Below are 20801 nucleotides of genomic sequence, written 5' to 3'. Positions count from 1 at the left end.
GGCTTACGTGGACATCCATTAATTTGGAGGGCATTTGTTGTCCAAAAAATAGACGGGAAATATTTTTTTGAAACTTCAAACAAATAGAGAGTAAATGTGAGCTACCCCTGTTCTTGTAAAAAGAAAAAAGAAAAGAATTCGTCATAATTTTAAACTTACACAAGGTAGTTCAAAGATGTTCTCAATAAACACTTGAATAATTATTGAATTTTCATTTTAAGAGATCCTATAAGACAAAAATTCCCCATGACATCTCAAGAAAAAAAAACTGATCTCTATCAAAATTATATTGTACAGATTCTGTTTTTGCCTTCATCAATTTAAGATCTAGCATGCTACGAATTTCCCTTGTCATCAAAAAATATATATCTAGCCTCTACAAAAACCCTATTACATCTTTTGACCTATCAAAATTTCTTAGCAGCAAGAATGATGCCTATAAAATTTTAAAGACGCGATTATTTTCACTATGATACAATTAAATAACAAACTACATGATAGTAGGAAACAAAAAGGGAAAAAAAGAATTCAGTAATCTCCTCTCCTACTAGTGACAAGGTCGCTAGTGATATCATCCTCTTCATTTTCACATTGTTGCAGAAATTCTTTGTAAGACTCATCATAAGCAGTAGCCATTTGCAGATAATTAATTGCATCATTTTTGCGGCCAACATTGATCAACGTACTGGAAAATAATCATGTACCAGTTTAATCAATTGTAGAAATGGAATATACAAGAGGTTTTCTAGAACTTGCTTTGAGAATATAAACCTTGAATCAAGAATTAAAACAAACCTTTACCTTGACAGTAGTACTAATCCGTCATAGTAATGGGCCTTGCTCTTTGGGTCGTCTGGCTCTTTCAACGTGGCTATGCGTTCCAGGTGTGCAAGTCCCTCTCCCATCTTACCCTATAAAAGAAAAGGAATGGTGCAATATCACTATGAGAAACCTACTTCCAGTATATAACTCAGACACGAACTAACCTAGATTTCAGGCTTGGCTCAAGAACCTTGAGATATCAGCCACTGACCGAGCCCAAAAATATGGCAAGTCAAGCTCAAAATACCACAAGGAAAATAGAAGTTGGGTCCAACTAAGCTCTACTGAGAGAGCAACTTAGACAGTCATCATATTTAGAGGGCATAAACAACGTCTAGAATCCTTAATATGAAGATTCAAGAATCAAAAAAAAAGGAGGAGGAATTGAAGACTACATTAACCACTATTCTGGAGGTGTCAGCAGCCTTTCAGCTTCATCCACTATCCACCATCCACACAAACTCCAGGCTCTGAGAAATCAGCCGACAACCAACCCACATTCATATAATTTGTTTGATTCAATCTTAATTTGAGTCCAACAAGTGGGATGAGGAAAGAAAGGGAGTGAGGTTTAGCCAAAAGAGATTTTGAGAACCGGTATTCTTCTGAATTCTTAATGCTGGAGATCTCCAAAAACTTACGAATTCTTCAGAATTCTTAATGCTGGAGATCTACAAAAACTTATGATCAAATTGTGGTCTAGTACAAACTAATTACAAAGACCCTAAAAAGACTCTCAACTGATCAGCTTCCTCTACATTTGCTTCCTTACACTAAAAATAAAAGTTTATAATACAATTCCACTTATTCATATCAAACACATGTAAGTAGAAGACACCTTTCGATGTAAGTTGACGCTGGCCTTAGGCTAGAGTTAGGGTCGATCCCACGAGGAATGATGTCAACACACTGGCTACCACATCTTCATCTGCACCACTTGGTCCTTCAACCGCAGAGGTTGGAGAGAAGGGGTACTATTGGCCCTATTTGGAGATGCAGACACTACTCGTGCGGCTGGGAGGTATTGGCAAGGGTGCAGAGGAGCGCGAGAGGAAGCGGGAGCGACGTGCACTCGAGGCGGCCTGGCGATAATGAGGATGCGAGATTGGAGCGATTCCGGCAGCAGGTAGCTGGAGCTTCGAGCTCGGGGCACTACAGATGGTGCTCCCCAAACTGTAATAGAGGCACACACTGATGCACCGGGGTCTCCACCGACGAACCCCCACGCCTCTAGATAGTTCTTTGGCACTTAGGCGCCACAGGTTTGTCTTCACCCTAAGTTCTTTAGTTTTAGTGCAATGGGGACATTGTGGGGGTGAGATAAATCTGTCTAAGAGTGTAAAGGATGAAGTCTGAATAGCCTGAACACTCGGATCATGCCTAGGGATTTTCTTGCCTAGGTTCTTTTTCCCCAAGGACTATTAAATTTCTGTTGAACCGGGCATGTTTAGGATGTTGATTGTGAAAGTCGACTAGAAACAAAAGCATGATGGCAGTATTGATGAGATTGATATCCCTCCAAATTAAATTTTTGTGGGCTTTGTGCTATATTTGTGTAATTAATTAGCGAATTGTGTAGGATCTTTGTACGACATGATAGGAACTAATAGGATAACATGACTTAGGTTGAAGCATGAACCAGATACTCCAATAATTTGATAGTGAAATGATGTGCCATGTGGGTGTTAGTTCATTCATACAATATGTGTCAATCTAGAACTTGCCCCGTTAGTCTTGCTAGGATTAAACTGTTAATTAGGAAAGGATCATAGTCATTGTTGAAGTTAAGTCCACCAAGCCTAAAAGCAACCAACCTAATAAAGAGCTCCCTTCGATCTGTTGAGTCTAAAATAGACCGTTCTTTCAATATACCCAATTCACCTCCCCTTGAATGTTAACCTTTGTTTTGGCCCTGGTCCCTCCTTGGACATCGTGCACCTCAACGCAGGCTAAAAGCCTAAGTTGAGGGTGGCTACTATAGAGGAAAACAAGAAAAGAAAGGGCTATGAGAAGAGTTGTGTATTGAAAAAAGAGGAGAAAATTAAGATGGTGTGGCAGCCAAAAGAAAATAAAAAGATAAGAGAATAAAAAGTTGAAGAAGAGTTTGAAATGGAAAAAAAAAAGAAAAACAAGTCAAAAGCCACACCGAGCCTTAATGAAAAACGAAATGAGGAGAACAGAAAATAGAGGTGACACAAGTATTGGTTGTAAAAAAAAGAAAATAGCCAATGTAATGTCAATAAGGGCAGAAAAGTCACCTTAAATCTAAATACACCACACCTAACCCTGAGCCTACGTTACAAGCTAAAAAAGTCCTATAGTGATCCTAATTTAACGGTTCGAGAGTCTAAGTGTAGAAGATAAGGGCAAGCCTATGATCTTGAGCATGTATTGTATTGAATACAATTGTGAGAGTGAGCGTATACCGAGACCTTGAACTTGAAATACATGTTGATATCTCTATGAAAAATAGGACTTCTTTGTGGTAAGGGCACAAGTTACATTGTCGAAACGTCAGTATCTTGGTAATCGTTATTTGTGTATGTAAATGTATCTCTATTTGTATGTCTATGTCATGAATAGATCCTCATGTGTTGGCTTGCTTTGAACTTTACGATTGCACTGTGTTGAAAGATAGAAATGGAGGATGGATTATTGAGGAAAAGGCCAAATGATTGCTTGAGTTCTAGGTTTACTTTTGCATCGTGTCCTTTTTGTGTTAGCAAGTGTCGCTTGAGGACAAAGCAACAATTTTAAGTTGAGGGAGTCGATGTACCGCGGACTTACGGTACTTATCATGCTTTAAACTTGGGGTTTTGCATGTCTTAAGCATTTGTTAGTAGATTTGATGGTATTTTACGTGTGTTTTGCAGAAATTTCTATGGTCTGTAGTATGTACTCTTAGACTCCAACAGTGTTATCAAAGGCGCGCTTAAGCCCTGAAGTGAGGCTCAAAACGTGTTGAGCGCTTCGCCTCGCGTTATGTGCGCTTCAGTGTCGTCATCAAGGTTCTAAGGCAAACGTTTCCTTGCCAATGAACCTCGTATGAAGAAGTGACACTAAATAATTGATATTTATTTTTCAATTTCTTGGTCATATATTTGTCATTCATGTTTATAATTATTAGTCTTGGACTAAACATATATATTTGTATTATTTTCTCCCTTTGTGCCTTTTTTCATTAAAGCCCACGCTTTATTTGCGCTTTGCGCTTAAAGCCCTCACGAACCTTAGAGCTTTTTTGCACTTTTCGCCTTTGATTACACTGGACTCCAGGTATGTTTCTAAATTTTGCTAAGTGTAGAGTCAAACTATGGAAGCCTTCTACGAATCATAGGAAATCCTACAGCCCTGTAGACGGGCTTTCTTAGAACCCAGTAAACTTAAATAAAAAGACCCGACCCGAACCCTCCATTTCAAATTCATTCCCCATTTCCCTCTTCCTAAACCGTTTCAACTGTTACACCCCTCCGTTCCCCACCCTTTCATCATCCATCACACCACATTATAAACCCACAACTCCATTATCTTCCTCTTCTTCTCCATTTTCCTTTTATTTCCTTTTCCCCCAAAATTCTCATCCTCCATCATTTTACAAGAGAAAGCCATGGGTCACAGTCAGTAGGAGTCAAGGAATTCAAGTCGTTGTCAAAATCACACACACTCACACAACCTAATTTCACTGAAAAGGTATGGATGCAAATCCTAAAAGTACCAATTTTGATGTTGAAATTACGTTGTACTTAACCTAGGGTTGAATTTATTGTTTCTCATTGCTTATAACAAATGATGATGTTGAACCCTAAGAATGATGAATTGTCAGTGTTTGTAATGAAACTAATGTGTGTCCATGATTAGGAATCTTAGGTTTGACTGTTAGTTTGACTAATTTTGTGATGAGAGTGTGAAATAGGCTCACTGACCTAGGTTGTTTGCGACATGCGATATGAGGATCTTCTACGGACCGTAGAAAATTCTACAATTCGTAGTTGCCCCTTGTAGACAAGTCCCAGGTATCAGTGTTGCCTACTTCACTCCTGTGTTTGTACGATTTCTGTCTACGAGTCGTAGGATCATCTACGGATAGTAGATACGACTCATACAAACAACTAATGTTTAAAGATATATGAGGGGGACTACGAAGCCTGTCAATGATCCGTAGAAATTACTACGGCACGTAGATCAATCTCGTAGTCGCAAAGTGCACAAACCAGTAGCCTAAGTTAGGAACTACGGGTAGTAGCCTAAGTTAGGAACTACGGGTCGACATACGGTTCATAGGAATTTTGACGGACCATACTGGCGAACCATAGTTCCAACTTCATAAACTTAAAAATTGGCCTCCTTTCCTACTACCCGTAGAATGTTAGAATAAAAAATAGTGTTATTCCTGAATTTTTTATATTTTTTAGGTTTTGTAGTTTTGTTTTCAGTTCTTGCTTTCTTTTAGCACTTCTAAGGTACTAACAATGCCTCCATAGGTACAATGCCAAGAAGGGGGGAAAATCCACCGGACCTTCATCTCGGTCCGAGGCCGCATCCAAATACCAGCTGAGGGATGAACCTACTGACGATGAGCTAAGTGGGGATCTCATCGCAGTCGGGAAAACTCACTATTAAACATCTCTACTGTAGACCCTTATCATCAAAATGAGGGGAAACCATTAATGTCTTCTGTTCCGGAACTATAGTAGGTTCTTAGCGTGTCCACCTATTCTTGTGGATTGCTTCCTTGTAACTTCCTTCTCTCTTGAAGGATTGGGGTAAGAAGAGAACCAAGGACTAATTTGAATTCGCGCTCAGATAAATAAATTAAGGAGAGTAAAGTGAACAATTTATCTCGGAATTTCATTGAACAAGAAAAAAATGTTTTATTACATGATATCTGCAAAACTAATTTACTCTGTAATTTGATAGCCCATATCTATAGACAGTATGCTTCAACATCATCACAAGCAGCCCATATCTGAGTGTTATATATATATATATATGCCTCAAATTCTTTACAAAGACATACATCCACTCATTAGCTTTTGATGATCTTCAAGCAGAAACAATTACATATGTCTAAAAGTTAGACAAATTGAGGTGAGCTAATATTGCTACTCGTATTAGACATGAGCTTCTCCATCAAAACAAGCAACTTTTGATCCATTTTCATCTGTATACATGTTCAGATTAATCTAATGCTACTCCCAAGTCTTTTACTTTCCCATCAGAAGAAGGCAGTTTTCGGTTTATTTTTCGTTTAACTAACCTAAGACTGGACTAGTAACTTACATTAAAGACCCCCTGTTTATTAAGCTTGCAATGCGGCTTACAAGTCCGAACCACCCCTCGTTAGGCTTGTTTCCAGGGATAATAATCACTGATCTAGTTTGATCATTCACAATAACCAAAACAAATCTACCATACTTCTTGTACTGAGGTTTAGCTAATTTAGAATAGTGAAAAAAAGTAAAGTGAGAACATGTAATGGCTAGGATTTCCTTCAATAAATGGACAAGGCAGAAATACAGGGAAGAAGAGTAATCAGTTTGTCTAGAATATGGAGAGGGGAGGGGGAAGAGCAGCTAGGTATTGGGGGAGGCCAGGTTAACTCCTCACTATCATTATATAGAAGAGCAGCAATCAGACATCAGCAGGCCTTTAGGGGCATGTGGGGTCTATAAGAATAAAACATCCTCCCTCCGTTTCAATTTGTTTATCCTATTTTGACTTGGCATGGAGTATAAAAAAGTAAAGAAGACTTTTGAATCTTGTGGTCTTAAATTAAAGATATATCAAATGTAACAAAATGCCCTTTAATCTTGTGGTCGTAAACATGTCATATGAAAAGTTGGAATTAAAGAGTTGCCAAAAAGGAAAGAGGCACTTTTTGAAACGGACTAAAAAGGAAAGTAGGACAAGCAAATTGAAATAGAGTATATACAAATGGAAGATGAATGATTGAGGAATTTCAAGCTAAACATACGGTAGATAATGAGGAATTTCACAAAAACATTTTAATAAAAAGGCAAAATGGTTTGGTGGACCCCTGTACTTGTACCAGTTTGTATTATGGACCCTTCTACTTGCGTCTTTGTCATCTGGACCCTTACACTCAATAAAGCACAATATATCAAACCCCTCTGACCATTGACCATGCTTATGTGGCATTAAGATGGTTGAGTCGGCAAGAGAGTGAGGCTACACGCCTATTAAGGCAAGTGAACACCATATTTAAATTTAAATTATAAGAGAATAAATAATAAACTTAAAAAAGAATAAAAATCATTCTTCTTCAACCAACCCACCTGCTTTTTCAGCCATCCATCCTTGCCCAACCTCTTTTTTTTCTTTCTTCCATCTTCTTTGGCAAAACAGTCTAGTACACCAGAGGCGGCGAGGAGCCTCCTAGCATGTTTGTACGCCGGAGGCAGTGAGGAGTTTCTTGGCCTTTTGGTACGCCGGAGAGGATGGAGAGCATAGAGGGTCCCTAGTGGTTCGCAGCAGTCGGCAATGGTTCGTAGCGATCGATAATGGTGAGGGGCGAGGAGCTGGTGCGGCGGATTAGGGTTTCTGGATTTGTGGAGGTTGGAGAAGGAAGAAAGAAAAATGGTGAGGGTGTGCGATGAAGATGGAGGCTGGTGAGGGAGATCGTATTTGTGGTTTCGCCAGTAAGAGGAGCGGCACCAGCAGCGACTTTCTCCAGCAGTTGGGCCATTTCACGGTGAAAATGGAAGATGATGTGAGGAGACCCAAACTTTTAATTTGAAATAATAAATTAAAATTTAATTTATCAAAATTGCATCAAAACTTGATGATTTTTCTTGTCAAAAAAGAAATTATTATAAAAATAAAAAATGATGTGGCAAATTTTATCTGACATGGAGTGTGACATCAGCGCGATTGAGAGTCACGATGAGTTGAAAGGGTTCAACAGGTTGAGTTAGATGGGTTTAGGGATCAAGATGACAAAGAGGTAAGTAAAAAGGTTCACAATACAAACACATACCAGTACAAGGGTCCACCAGACCATTTTGCCGAATAAAAAGAGAACTAAAATGAAACTTCTAGCAACTACAACCCCAGAGAAAAAGGAAGAGGGAAATTTTGTATAGAAACCTTCTCGTCTGAAAATCATTTAAAATTATACCACAATAGAGTTTCAATAGTCCAACCCACTTAAAGTGTACCCAAAATAAATCCCCTATATACATGGTTTCTCTATTGTCGGCACTCCGCCATGTCACATGGAATCAGGTAAATGATGCAAGGTACTCAATATCTGTGACTAGAATTGTTATTGATTTATGTCAAGTAAATATGGTGTCTGAGATGAACTTGAATGGAGTGGTCAGTGAGAATTCATATAGCCGATCCCAGTTTGCTCGGGATCGAGGCATAGTAGTTGTATTTATAAGTTAATCATCAAGCCATTTTCTCAAAATACCATTACCTGCCGTATACAGGCAACACCTGCCCATTGAGATGATAGAATCAGCAGATCTACATCTTCAATTTCCATTTGATTCTCCTTTAGCAGAAGCTGACCTTGCAGAAATTGACTTTGATCAATGACCAGTAACAAATCAACTCTGCTGGATTATAGCAGCCAAGTTAAGTTCACTTAGAAAAATGAAATTTTCTGCAGAGTAAACTGCATACTACATAAACTGTAAAAGGTCCCAAATATAGAAAAACAGATTTTGACTTTCCCAAATTCAGGCACCCTTTCCATGAACTGAAAATAATAACGTTCAGGAAATTCTTAGTCCACGAAAGCAAATTGATCTTCTTCATCAAGAAGATCAGTAAACTCAAACTGAAATGCGGGACTTCAAACTCAAACCTTAGCAATGGTACGCTCCAAGTATTCAGTAGCTTCTGGTAAGGAACCATCTTGCAACAGTGTCTGGCCAACAATAAGCAAAGCTCGAACATTCTCAGGATCCTTGGCGATAGCAAGTCTGTAACACATATATTAAAAAGAGGATGCTACAGAGAAGGAAAAAAAGAAATGAGGCGGTGAGGATTGCTTTTATTAACAGAGAGAAATACCGTAGAAAGGACATAGCTTCATCTTTACGTCCTCCTGCTAAGAGTTTGATTGAGAGCTGATGAGATTTCAACAAACGAAGATTTAGAAAGCAGCAAGAAAAATTCAACATTTCAAGTCTCAATATCAGGAAACGAAAATAGTTACTAACATTAACCAATTCATGAGGTGATAGGTTCTGGACAGATATTTCGCTCTGATTTTTTGATGGATCTATTTTGATTTCTCCAGTATTACCCAACTCTTTCTGATGTGCAGCTTCTAATTGAGGATCCTTCTGAGGTAGCCCCAGTTTCTTGCGAACATTTGGATGGTTTAGAGATAGTTGCTGTATATAAAAAGGTAATGAGTTCTAAGAAACTAATTTTTCCAATATTCACCACACCGATTGATTCATGAAGATGTGCGAAGTGCAACCCTAAGAAGCAACATTTTTCAACGACCGCTGTTGGACAAGGAAAAATTTACAAAAGAGAACGCCAGCTACATACGATTTGCTAGACAGACTGTGTCTAGAGGGAGCAAAAGTGAAATAAAGAGGAGATCATAGACATTTTCCAAGGGAAATTTGAAGGAAAATTTCTATCTTCATTATCTAGTAGTTCATCTATCATGCTCTCTTTCCACGTTAGGAGGAGGAAAAAGCAAATTTGAAACTTAATGCCTTTTGTGTAATAAAACCTCTTCGCATCCAATGCATAACATGAGAGGTTACAAAACTTCCTAACAATAACAGACTACTTTAGCATTTGTCGGCACACCCAGTCAAGCAAGAAATAAAGTTGGGATGAGGAACCTTAGGAAGAATACTTCAGAAGAGATACCTGAATAACAGTCATCGAACTATTGGTAAGCCAAAAAACTAAACTCCCCTGAAAAATAGAAATATGAACAAAAACTTCATGTCATGCACACAATCCTTTGTCAGGTATATCAAGATAGAAAGGCAAGCAAATGAGTCAGAAAGACAATGCAATTATTTTATTTTGCAATCCCCTCTCCTGCTCTCCAACCCAACACCGAAAATTTTAAGAAGATTAAAGAAAAAGTTAGTGATCCATCAATGTAAATATCTATTTGTATGTGATCAGTCCACCACTGCTACCATTCTTTCACATAAACCTGATAGACAACTAAATCAAGTTTCTCCATCCATCATCAACTTCAAAATCCATAGGGGCTTCCCGTTCTGCCAAATTTTATATTGTACTATTGGGGTAGTCTCGGCAGGTCATATTTCAATTGGCAACTCATTAACTTCCAAAGCTCAGCTTTCACCAATTTCAAACAACCATTGATGTGCCACTTGTTCATCACTATATCAATTACATTAATTGCATGTCTTACCTAGTACAATCCATCTCAGAGGCAATAAAAAAGAGAACAGTTCGCAAGAGAAACTAACCCTATCAGACAAAAACATTAAATCATGATATACTACTTGCAATCCATCCAATTATAATATGGTTTGAGTCTAATAACTTTATAAAAGCAAGAGATAGGCCCATAGAGCTGCAAATTACAATGAAAAAATCTCCTACCGTGACTGACTGACTGTCCAGAAATCCTAGGTAGACATATTCAAGCTAGTCATGATGCAAACCACCTAGAAAAGCAAGAACATCCCGACTATTCCAATTCACAGCTCTAACATGATGAATTGCTCAGGTACTGAGATACTCAGATTCAAAGCAGAAAAAACAGTATATTTACAATACCATAAACCCTTTTTTCCTTAAATATCAAAAACAATTTTAAGATAAAAAAGGGTCACAAAGAATGGACACAAAAGTCAAAAGTGTGCCTCCATTAACAACTTCCAAGAAAACAATGATTCCAGCTATTGTTGAGACCAATAAATTAACAGGACCAAAATAATGTTCCAGGGAAACCAACATAAATAGTTCAAAGATCAAAAATCAGTTTCCTTCTTCAAGTTATCTTAAAATTGGACCACAAAGCTAAAAATAATTAAGGAAAACATGGGATGCCAAGTTCAAACATAAAAATGGACAAATCCTACAGCACATATTTTTTTGGAATCAAATGGTTGATTACCTGGGGCATATTGAATGTAATAAATAAAATGGGTAATGTCAGGACTTCCAAGTACTTCTTGTAGAACTGTAACCAAAAAAAAAAGAAGTGAAAGTGTTGAGACTTACATCTCAAAATTATCACAGGAAAACAGAAAACTATTGATAACATACTAATGATCTATGTTGCTCGGACTCTCCAAAAATGATGCCGCACCTGTGCGGATCTTTCAAAAATGCACTACTTTTGAAGGATCCAACAAGCACCCGTTGACATCTTTAAAGAGTCCGAGCAACATAGCTAATGATCACTAGTTTCTAGAGGGGATTCCAGAATTTAGATAAGTGGGTTTAAAGATGTACACCCCATCTGTTTAAAGTTGTCCTTTGTTTTGTGTTGAAGGTTTACGAGCCTAAATTTGAGAGTTTTCCCATAACACCTCACACGTTCGTGGACATTCAATTTGATTTATTAATATTTTAACAAAGATATTTTAGTTTTTTGATGAAGTAAGAAGTTGTATTTGAAAGGCATCAAGGAGATGCAAGTTACACACACAAAAACATGGTTACCTCCTGAGAACAAAAAGAATGGGCGCTAATGATATCTAAGAAGGGTAATATATCATTAACAGAGGATAAATTGCTCCAATGGGAGAGCTTAATAAGGGAAAAGGATTTCAAACTGCTAATCCAAAAATGAAGGATGAATTGTAATTTGATTTTGGGTGTGAAGAATTTTGTATAAAGGAGGCAGACTCCATACCAAACTTTTTGGAAGCCTTGTGAAATATATAGGCCTTTTACTTTCTGTTCTAGAGTGGTCAGGCCCAGCACTAGCTTTATGCTGATGAATAATATGTTAACATTATCAAAAAATAATTTTATATCTCTAGATACTTAAATTATATTTCAAAGGATTGAGAAATCGATATCCAAATTCACTTCACAAATTCTATGATTTGATATTCGTACTCCGAAACTAGGCATTCTTTTTGGATAGGAGGATAGAATTTTTAGATTTTCTCAAATTCGTCAGATGACTGTGGTAATAAGATAATCGATACAAATGGAGTTTGAATAGAGATTGGTTAAGTCCCTTTATTACGCAGCAAATTGACGAAAATCACTTTTAGATCAAAGTATGAGGATATATCACATAAATTTCTGACAGATTACTGAGTACTGACCTTGGCTATTAATCCCACGAATCCACTCATTTTTTCAACTGAAGATTTCTGAAAAGATACCTGCAGTAATAGAAAGAGAGAGATCATCTCTATCAAAAAGCATGGAGAAAAAACACCTCGAATATCACTTGCATAAGAAACTAACCAAGCTCACTATACTATATACTCGAATACACTGTGCGGCATTCTCAAAATAATCAATTTCAAGAAAGTGTTTCTGGAAACTTGTTTTCCCCCCTTATATTCCCTTCCCATTTACGAGACAAAAGTTTGTAAAAGTCATTTGGTGCGCAAGGGCAGGAGAAATTTTAAGAAAAAACTTCTTTTAAATGTAGCCCCTTGATGTTTTTCTTTCTTATTTATTTATATTTTTTATCAGGAGTAGATAACACTATTTGGTTTAGCTAACATCATATCATGTTTTTCAAATTTCGAAAACACACGAGTTACTTTCCAATTAAGTGAATTCTGCTATTTGAATCCCATCGCCAATAAATTACCAACTACTTATAATATTCTTCCCACTTTCCTCGTCTGTTTCTTTCCCTTTCATCTTTTGGTTGATTATCTTTCTTCCTCATTCCCAGCCCCTTTTATTGGTGATTCTTTCTCTTTCGCTTCGCATTTGACGTCACACTATCAGAACTTTTATCCACTCATCCTCTGAAAACACACTGTTATTTCCCCAGGTCAACCTTCTCGATTCTTTATAACTCACAGCCACAAGAAATATGGGCACTATCAGATAAATCTTTTCCATTGTACTATTGCATCATTTTTTGGGTGAAAGCTTTTCGGCTTAGGCAGTTGAGTGAAATGAAAATTGAACTATGCCTTTAGATAGACCCTGTTCAAGTCTTATCTCATACCCTGAAACTGTAGCTTACTTGAACTAGATTTTGCAACTGTGACCATAAAAGATGGCCTCTTGAACCAATTGTTAAAGTCGTGTGTGGTAGAGAACATTCTTCTTCTTCTTTACTGGATAGCGATGGTGTCCAAGCAACTTGAACACACCTCGACTATTCCACAAAATACTTGCACACACCTTGACTTTTCAGGCCTGCCCCAAACATTAAACAGTATCCAAGACCCACCAACCATTGCAAGGTGGGCACCAAGAGAACATGTCTGAACATAAAGTGATGCACCAGCACAAAATTGATCATGTTGACGATCAAATACCTAAACATAAGTAATATTGGATAACAGTCCACCCTCCAAACAGAAAAGGAAAAGGAAATTATATATGAAAATGTATCTAGTATCAAGGCCAAGAACAAGGTACAGGTCTCTTAATCCCGTAATGAAACTCTGTTACCAGTTACCACAAAGAAAGACGACAACAAAACAGAAAGGCAGTAAATCTCAAGGTTGATAAAAGCAATATACCTGAACGTTGATATAATGCAATCCAGCAATCAGTAATGGAAAGACTGGCCCTAAAACACCACTAGGGATCTCGGTCAAGTTCTGGAACCAAAGAATGCCCCCCTACAATGAAATGAAATGGAAATAAGTATCATCAAGTGGACAGAATATTTATTTTTATTTTTTTAAACGGAAGTGGACAGAATATTTAAACTCAAAAAAGTTTCAAAGCTTTAAGATTTATCATATAGATACAGGAATTAGACTACTACTCCCTTTGTCCCAATTTATGTAGCCTTTTCCTTTTTACTTTGTCCCAAAATGAATGTCATTTTTCTATAATTAGAAACAATTCAACTTTAAAATTCCCCAGTTTACCTTTAATTAAATGATTTATAGTCACACAAATATCTAAGATTTGTTTTAAACCACAAGTTTCAAAGGTCTTCCTTTTTAAAAACTGTGTCAGGTCAAACAGTGCCACATAAATTGGGACAAAGGGAGTAACTAAAGCAATTTGGTAAGAACAAACTATATTACTTTTTCTATTAAAGTCCAAGCAATTTGGTAAGAAAAAACTATATACTTGGCTATTGAAGTCCTTCATAAAAAATTTGACATTCTCTACCAACTACTACTCATAGAAAAAGTGAAGACAGCAGTGAGGAGCTTGTAGAGAGGGAGGTGGATGAGAAAAGAAATGACTTCTGCTAGAGGCAGATCAGGATCATTCATGGTATAACTGAGTGGAGTTTTGTGGGAGTTCATGGACTAGAAGGTGAGAGTCCAAAATAGAGAGTTGGGACAATTATAGACTAGTCTGGGATAGGAAGTAACATGGGTTATAAAAGGAATTTGAATAAGATTAGGTTCCCTGATGAAAGTGTGGGACGTGAGACATATTCTGAGGCAAGGGAAGGATCTTAAATTTTATTACTATCACCAACTAGTTGACTTCCCTTGGACAGGTATCAGATTTACTAGGTCCAAAGTAAGGATTCAAGACCAAATCAACACTTGAGATCTTAGTGTAGGCGTTTATTAGGTCTAGACATCCTAGTGGCCAATGAAGCTCTTGGCTGGAGATTGAAATCAGGTGAGTCTGGGATCAAATGAGTTCGATGGATCAAGTTTTGCATCACGAGTGACATATACTTGGTGCTAGTAAATAGAGAGCCAGCGGGGTTTTTCACTCCTCATAATGGAATTAGACAGGGCCATGGAGTGTTGTTTGGAAGAGTGTGGCTCCCACTAAAGTGAAGTGTTTTGTCTGGTTGGTAGCTAGGAGAGCTTGTTTGACTCATGAAGCATTACAGGAAAGGAGCATCAACATAGCCTCTAGATGCTTACTATGCAAAGAGACACTGGAAACCAACAAACACTTGTATATGCTAGAACACACAGCAGACTTATTGATTTGTTGGATCAGAAGGGGGAGCAACAGCCAACAAGAGTCAAAAGAAGTGGTGGAGGACCGTACCTGCTTGTATCTGGTGGAGCTAAATACAGAAGATTAAATGGAAAGTAATTACTTCCTTAGGTTTTTGGTGTAAAGAACAAAATATTGAAGAGGAAATCCAATTAGTGGATTCAAAGGTTATTGATAAGTATTTCTGTTTTTTCCCCTCCCTTCTATGTTACTACTTTTTGGAGGTGGTCACCATAGCCCTTAATGCTGGGGAATACAAGTTACTAGTTCAAAAAAAAAAACGAAAACCTCATTGGATGTGTGTAAAATGCGCTCTTTGTTTTCAGGAGGAGATGCGACGAAGCAAAAGAAGAGGAAAAAACAAGGCAAGCGAACTATTTACTATTTATGTTGCATATATTGAGTGCCTCACTTACTTGAGAATTACCATTTAGTTTCACCGGTATGTTGTCGAATCGCATGTTATATGCATCAACAATGCTTATACAGTCAGTTTTTCACTAGCATGTTATATGTATCAACAATGCTTATACAGTCAGCTTTTCACTAGGTGTATCAATTGAGCCTTGTAAAAGATGATGATACAAAACCAAACTAAGCAAAATTAAGGGGAGAAAGAAAAAACTTATAATACCAGAAGAAAACCAACCCTGCACAAGAATTGCATAAATGAAAAAGGGTGTTCTTACACAATCAAAGCCTTCATGATGATGCAGTGACATTCTTCTAATAGTCGTAATCCAAAGAAGAAAGCAGGGCACCTAAAATGCATAAAGATCATGACCAAGATGACAAAATTAATCTACAACATCCTACTATGATCAATAAAGTACCAAATTTCATGCGGAGATTTCAAAAGCTTCGACTGAATGTGACAATAAAAAAAACATCAATATTGATCTACTTTTTTGTGTGAAGTCTTCTAAAAATAAAGCAAACAGACACGGAAAAAGAAATATAACTTATTGTAGTCTAACTCCTACTCATCTAAATAGGCAAATAATGAATTCTAAAACATGAAAACTTTCAAATTTTTGTTTTCTACACATGGTTTTCAAATAAAAGTAGCAATTTCCTCAGTGCTCTATAATGTATAATGAAAAATAGTCAATTATCTACCATATATGGAAAGTCATCAGAGGCAAATAAACTTGATATAATAAATTATATAGGATTATCACCTGAACTGTCAGAGAGGCGAAGTACCAAAAAAATGAAGGACAGCCTGCCGCTCGTTTCTCCTTGAAAAAGATTTTAAGTTGGTCTCTAAGACTCCTTCCTGACATAGGCGGAGGCAGTGGAGGAGGCACTTAAAAATGCATAAAAAGATCAGTTAAAAAGCAATAGCTTCTGGCGTGCATACATTTCTATTAAGAGGTAAAATATTATGTCCGCCGTCTCAAACAACTTATTGAGGCTAGCCTCTTCACTCTTTCTTTTCGTCTATATTTGTTAGGGTGGACATGTCATTATGAGATTGATTCTTTACAGAACAAAGAAAATAGCAGCATCAGCAAAGTTATCTTAGTTCTTTTTTTCATGTCTTCTTTAATCAGTAGTGTGTGGGCTAGCTTGAGAGCACCTCCTCAACTGATCTACAGGGCAACTTGGCTGGATCACAAGCATAGGTTTCCCAATTCATGCCCATCAAGGCTGAAGCATACGGGACATACCAAGTATTGTAGCTGGGATTTGAACCTGGCGTGTCCACATTGTTGCTCTCATGCCTCAACCACTATGCCATCCTCTTGGGAACATTGTGTAAGTTTCATTTTAAAGAAGAGCACCTCTAGAAACATGAATTATTAAATGAAACTATAGCCAACTCTACTCTAGGGTGAATATATAGTTATATACTGAAGCACTTGGAGGGAAAGAAGTAGAACTGACGATAAAGTATATACAAGTTTAGTGAATCTTGGGCAGATTTTAATACTTTAAATAGGTTGTCGACAATTTGAAATTGAAAAGAGTATTGGGAAGTTCGTTGTGTTTGGACATAATTTCGCTTGGAAACAAAAGTTGAAGTTCAGAGAGTAAAAAACATTGTTTCACTTGAGATACTCCTCAAACAAAGTATTTTGACTTCAAATTCTCTATTTCAAGTTGAAGTTAAAATAATGGACCAAATTGTAAAACACACATTTATGGGCAATTAACATCTCAACTTGAAGTTGAGATAATGAAATAATTTGTATGGACAACAGGCCTTAAATATCTTTGTTCCGAAATTCCAACCAAAGGGAAGAGAGGCCCACTACTCATTCCCCTCTTCACTCCATACTACTTTTTGAGTTCCAAAATTAGCATCAGATAAAGGGAAATCAATGGTGCTGAAAACAAAGCCTCACATTTAGGAAATAACTCTCCAATTCTCTTCAACTTGTGGAGTTGCAATAATACAAATGGGAATAACGTAAGCCTCAAAGCCACTGTTGAAGAAACTATAATGATCCACCTGCAAACCAAGTACGTACAGTGTATGATTTCAAAATCAAGGGACCATATACTAGCATTGGATAAAATTAGAAAAAGAAAATACTAAATTAAGACATTACAGAGTGTTCTATGGACTTTTAAAAGGAACTTCGTCAATAAAAATGTTCCTCCTTGATTGAAAAACTGGCCAATCCTTGTGGGTAATTAATAGCCCTTGCAATAGTTGAGTTCCTATTAATGAAAGACTGAATTTTTTCGCAAGGTAAGGACAGAGCAGTTATTTTTCCACCATATAATACAATTCACAAGCAAGAATTTTCTGCATTGTTTGCTTAACTTCTGTATATGAATTTCAAGTTGGGTACCATGGCTCTTCTCACCTTACTGAATCAATTCTCAAAGCCATTTTTTAGAACTACATTTCAATTTTACAATGAAACTAGGAATTTTTAAAATACCAGCAAAAATCTTAAATTTCTGAAAATTTATATAAAGGTGCTTAACAAAAAAATTGGAACGAATGGAGTATGTTACCATGGGAAGCCAGTGAGGTCATGATAACCATCCAACAACGAAATCAAGGCACGTACCGGAAGAATGGACTCCTCAACACCTGCACTAATATTTTCGCTGATCAACAAATCCGTGTTCTCATATTGAGTAACCACTGAGTCGTCACTGATGCTACCGATTCGCGAGTCGCCAGTGGAGAAGGAACGGCAGAAGGAATCACTGTGCGGAATAACAAATTGCGGCTTTGATGGTAACAACGAGTTCAGAAAGTGGACATACCGGTTGTGCCTATGGTTGTGACAGCGGTAGTGATCGGAAGGGTTTGAGGGGTTATTGTGAGAATCTGAAGAAGTGAAATTGTGGAGAAAGTATATTTCCGGCGAATTACGAGAGTAACGGCGGTGCTGGAGGAATCTCTGAACCGACATGACGGAGTGGGGGTTGGTATCGGACGGCGGGTTACAAGAGTTAATTGAGGTGAAGGTGACAAAAAAAGTCTTAAAATTAAAATTGGAACAAAAAAAAATTGACCAAGTCAAACCACTTCTTAATTAGTGATTAAGATAATTAGGATTAAAGTGTAATATTTAAAACTTTTAAACTTTTAAAAATATTCAAATAAATCCATTCCAATTGTCTTTCTTTTGCTTTCTTGCAACAGCAGCTTGAAGCCCATTTCCAATTGTATTTCTTTTTCTTCCTTGCAACAGCTTGTAGCAGAGAGAGACGACATTGTTGCGAAAATATTGTTGGTGACTTCCAATACCTTCGTCTTGGTCTTCTTCGTCATAACCGTCTTCTACCTCAAGGTAACACTCTTTTCTTTTCTTTCATTGTTAGGGTTTTGAGATGGTAAAGATTGAAATGTCATTGGGTTTTATTAGGCCTTCTTTGTTTTTAGCATATGGAAGTTTGTGGGTTTAACGATTTTGCTTGGTAGGATTTTCTTGGGGAAAAAAATGTGGGTCTTTTACACAAGATTTGTGTGCTTTCATTGATCCTTCTATTGTTTTTTTCTTTGTTATCTATGTGGGGTTGTTCTTATCTTCTTCTATGTGGTGATTGATGGCTCTTTAATGTTTGCATTTTAATGTTTTGCCCTGTTTTAGGTTCTTGTTTCCTGTAGGAAAAAAAGAATTTGGTTGCTTTTGAGGTAAATGTTTGAGACATTAGAGGTGTCTTTCGTGGACCTTTAATTGTTGCTCATCTTATGGAGAATGTTGTTCTTAGAGATCATTTATTTTTATTAGTCTTAAGTTAGTTTGATCATTGGTAGTTAAGCACTGCTATTAGTTGTTATCTTCCAATATTATGATGTTCGTTAACTCTTGGGGGGTAGGGGGGGTGTTTCACAGAATGTATTATAGTTACTAGTAACATATTCATTTTTTTCAAGCCTATGGTTTTGTTCATGATTTAAGAGGAGAAGTGTAGTATGGTTTTGTCACTTCCTGATGTTGTTGTTACCTTATTTTATAGTATGCTTTGTATACAATAACAATAATTATTATACCTCAATCCCAAACAAGATGGCATATAGATGATTTGCATATATACTTCAAATAACATACATGCATCCAGCCAAATTTTGATGATATATTTATAATTGTTTACCCTATTTCTTTATGTGGTTTTGAAACTAACTTTCAAAATTATCTAAATGATAATGAATTGTCTTTTTTTATTATTACATTTTGATTTTATTGTTTTTATATATAGATTGTGCATCCATGACTCCAAGGAAAAAACGAACAACTCCTATTAAAACGTATGAAAGGCGAATCAGAACACAAAGACAAAGAGAAGAAGAACTAGAAAACACAAATTTGAAAAAATCTATAGAAGAAGAAGGAGAACATGAAATAGATGTTTCTTCTACAAATGTAGAAAGAGATGATAGAGCAGTTGAGGAGGAACAAAATGATATAGCCATTCCAGAAAAGGAGACATCTCCTATTGTTGAATTATCTCCGCTCAGTCCTTCACCCGATAACTTCATTGTGAAGTCGATTAGGTATGCAAATTACAATTTGGAGTCAATGATTGATAGGTATCCAAACTTAAGAGGTTCTTTAACTGTTAAGTCGGAGTTACGTAAGTTTTCTAAATTTAGAAAGATTTTAGAAGAACAAAAATTGGTAAAGTTCTTTCGATCTTCTATTTTCGGAAATTACTTACAACTTGAAGGTACTCGTATAAGATTTCAAATGAGTTTAGTCTATCAACTTCTTCGACGTCAAATTTATTGCCATCGAAAAGAAGAAATTTGGATAAATTATAGTGGCATGCCCATTTGTTTTGGAATGAAGGAGTTTGCTATCATCACCGGCTTAAATTGCCATAATGAAGATGTGTATGATGTTGAAAATATGTCAACTAAGACAAAAATGAGACGAAAAGAAATTCTTGAGGTTGTGGGAAGGAGTTGCAAGAGAAATGAGTTGATTGAACATCTCCAAACCAAAAATCTTAGTAAAGATGTAAAAAAATCATTGTGTTTACTTTATTTTCTTCATAGCTTTCTTTGCCCAAAAGATGTGAATACAAATATTCTAAAGAAGTGGATTTTGCTCTCGGCTGATAGAAAAGCATTTTCTGCTTATCCATGGGGTCGTATTAGCTATGATATTACAATTAAGCATCTATTGAAAGCAGTGAAGACTATTGATGGGAAGACTACCAATCTTTATGGCTTTCCATGGGCCTTTATGGTAAATTTTATTTTAGTTTAGTTCATATATATATTTATTTCATTATTTTTTGGTGCTTCCAATATTTTGATCTCTTTTTGTGATTATTTTATGTAGTGTTGGGCATTTGAGGTTGTTCCTTTCCTCCAAAAGAAATATAAGGTGTTTTCGAAACAAGTGTCTTCACCGAGGATTTTTCGATGGCTTTTGGCGACTAATAACGAATTAGTTGACATTAATGAGTTGTTTGATCCCCCTCAAGACTCGGTA

At 36.7% G+C, this 20801-nt stretch overlaps 1 protein-coding gene across 1 annotated transcript; it reads right to left on the bottom strand.

Moving 5' to 3' along the window:
* Window positions 1–351: 351 nt before the first annotated feature.
* Window positions 352–18300, bottom strand: LOC125844836 (ALBINO3-like protein 2, chloroplastic). The gene is made up of 15 exons (XM_049524184.1): window positions 17863–18300; window positions 17241–17347; window positions 16071–16198; window positions 15579–15650; window positions 13482–13583; window positions 12090–12149; window positions 10922–10987; window positions 9688–9735; window positions 9015–9191; window positions 8866–8921; window positions 8657–8774; window positions 8264–8353; window positions 802–911; window positions 529–685; window positions 352–436 (listed from the first exon to the last, which is right to left on the bottom strand). Exons 1-14 carry the CDS (start codon window positions 18267–18269, stop codon window positions 529–531), a joined length of 1698 nt encoding a protein of 565 aa, XP_049380141.1. The 5' UTR covers window positions 18270–18300; the 3' UTR covers window positions 352–436.
* Between the last annotated feature and the right edge of the window lie 2501 nt (window positions 18301–20801).

This window comes from Solanum stenotomum, chromosome 11, assembly GCF_019186545.1.
Source record: "Solanum stenotomum isolate F172 chromosome 11, ASM1918654v1, whole genome shotgun sequence".
Taxonomy (NCBI): Eukaryota; Viridiplantae; Streptophyta; class Magnoliopsida; order Solanales; family Solanaceae; genus Solanum; species Solanum stenotomum.
Note: the sequence above shows the minus strand (reverse complement) of the source record. Positions and strands in the feature narration are given on the sequence as shown.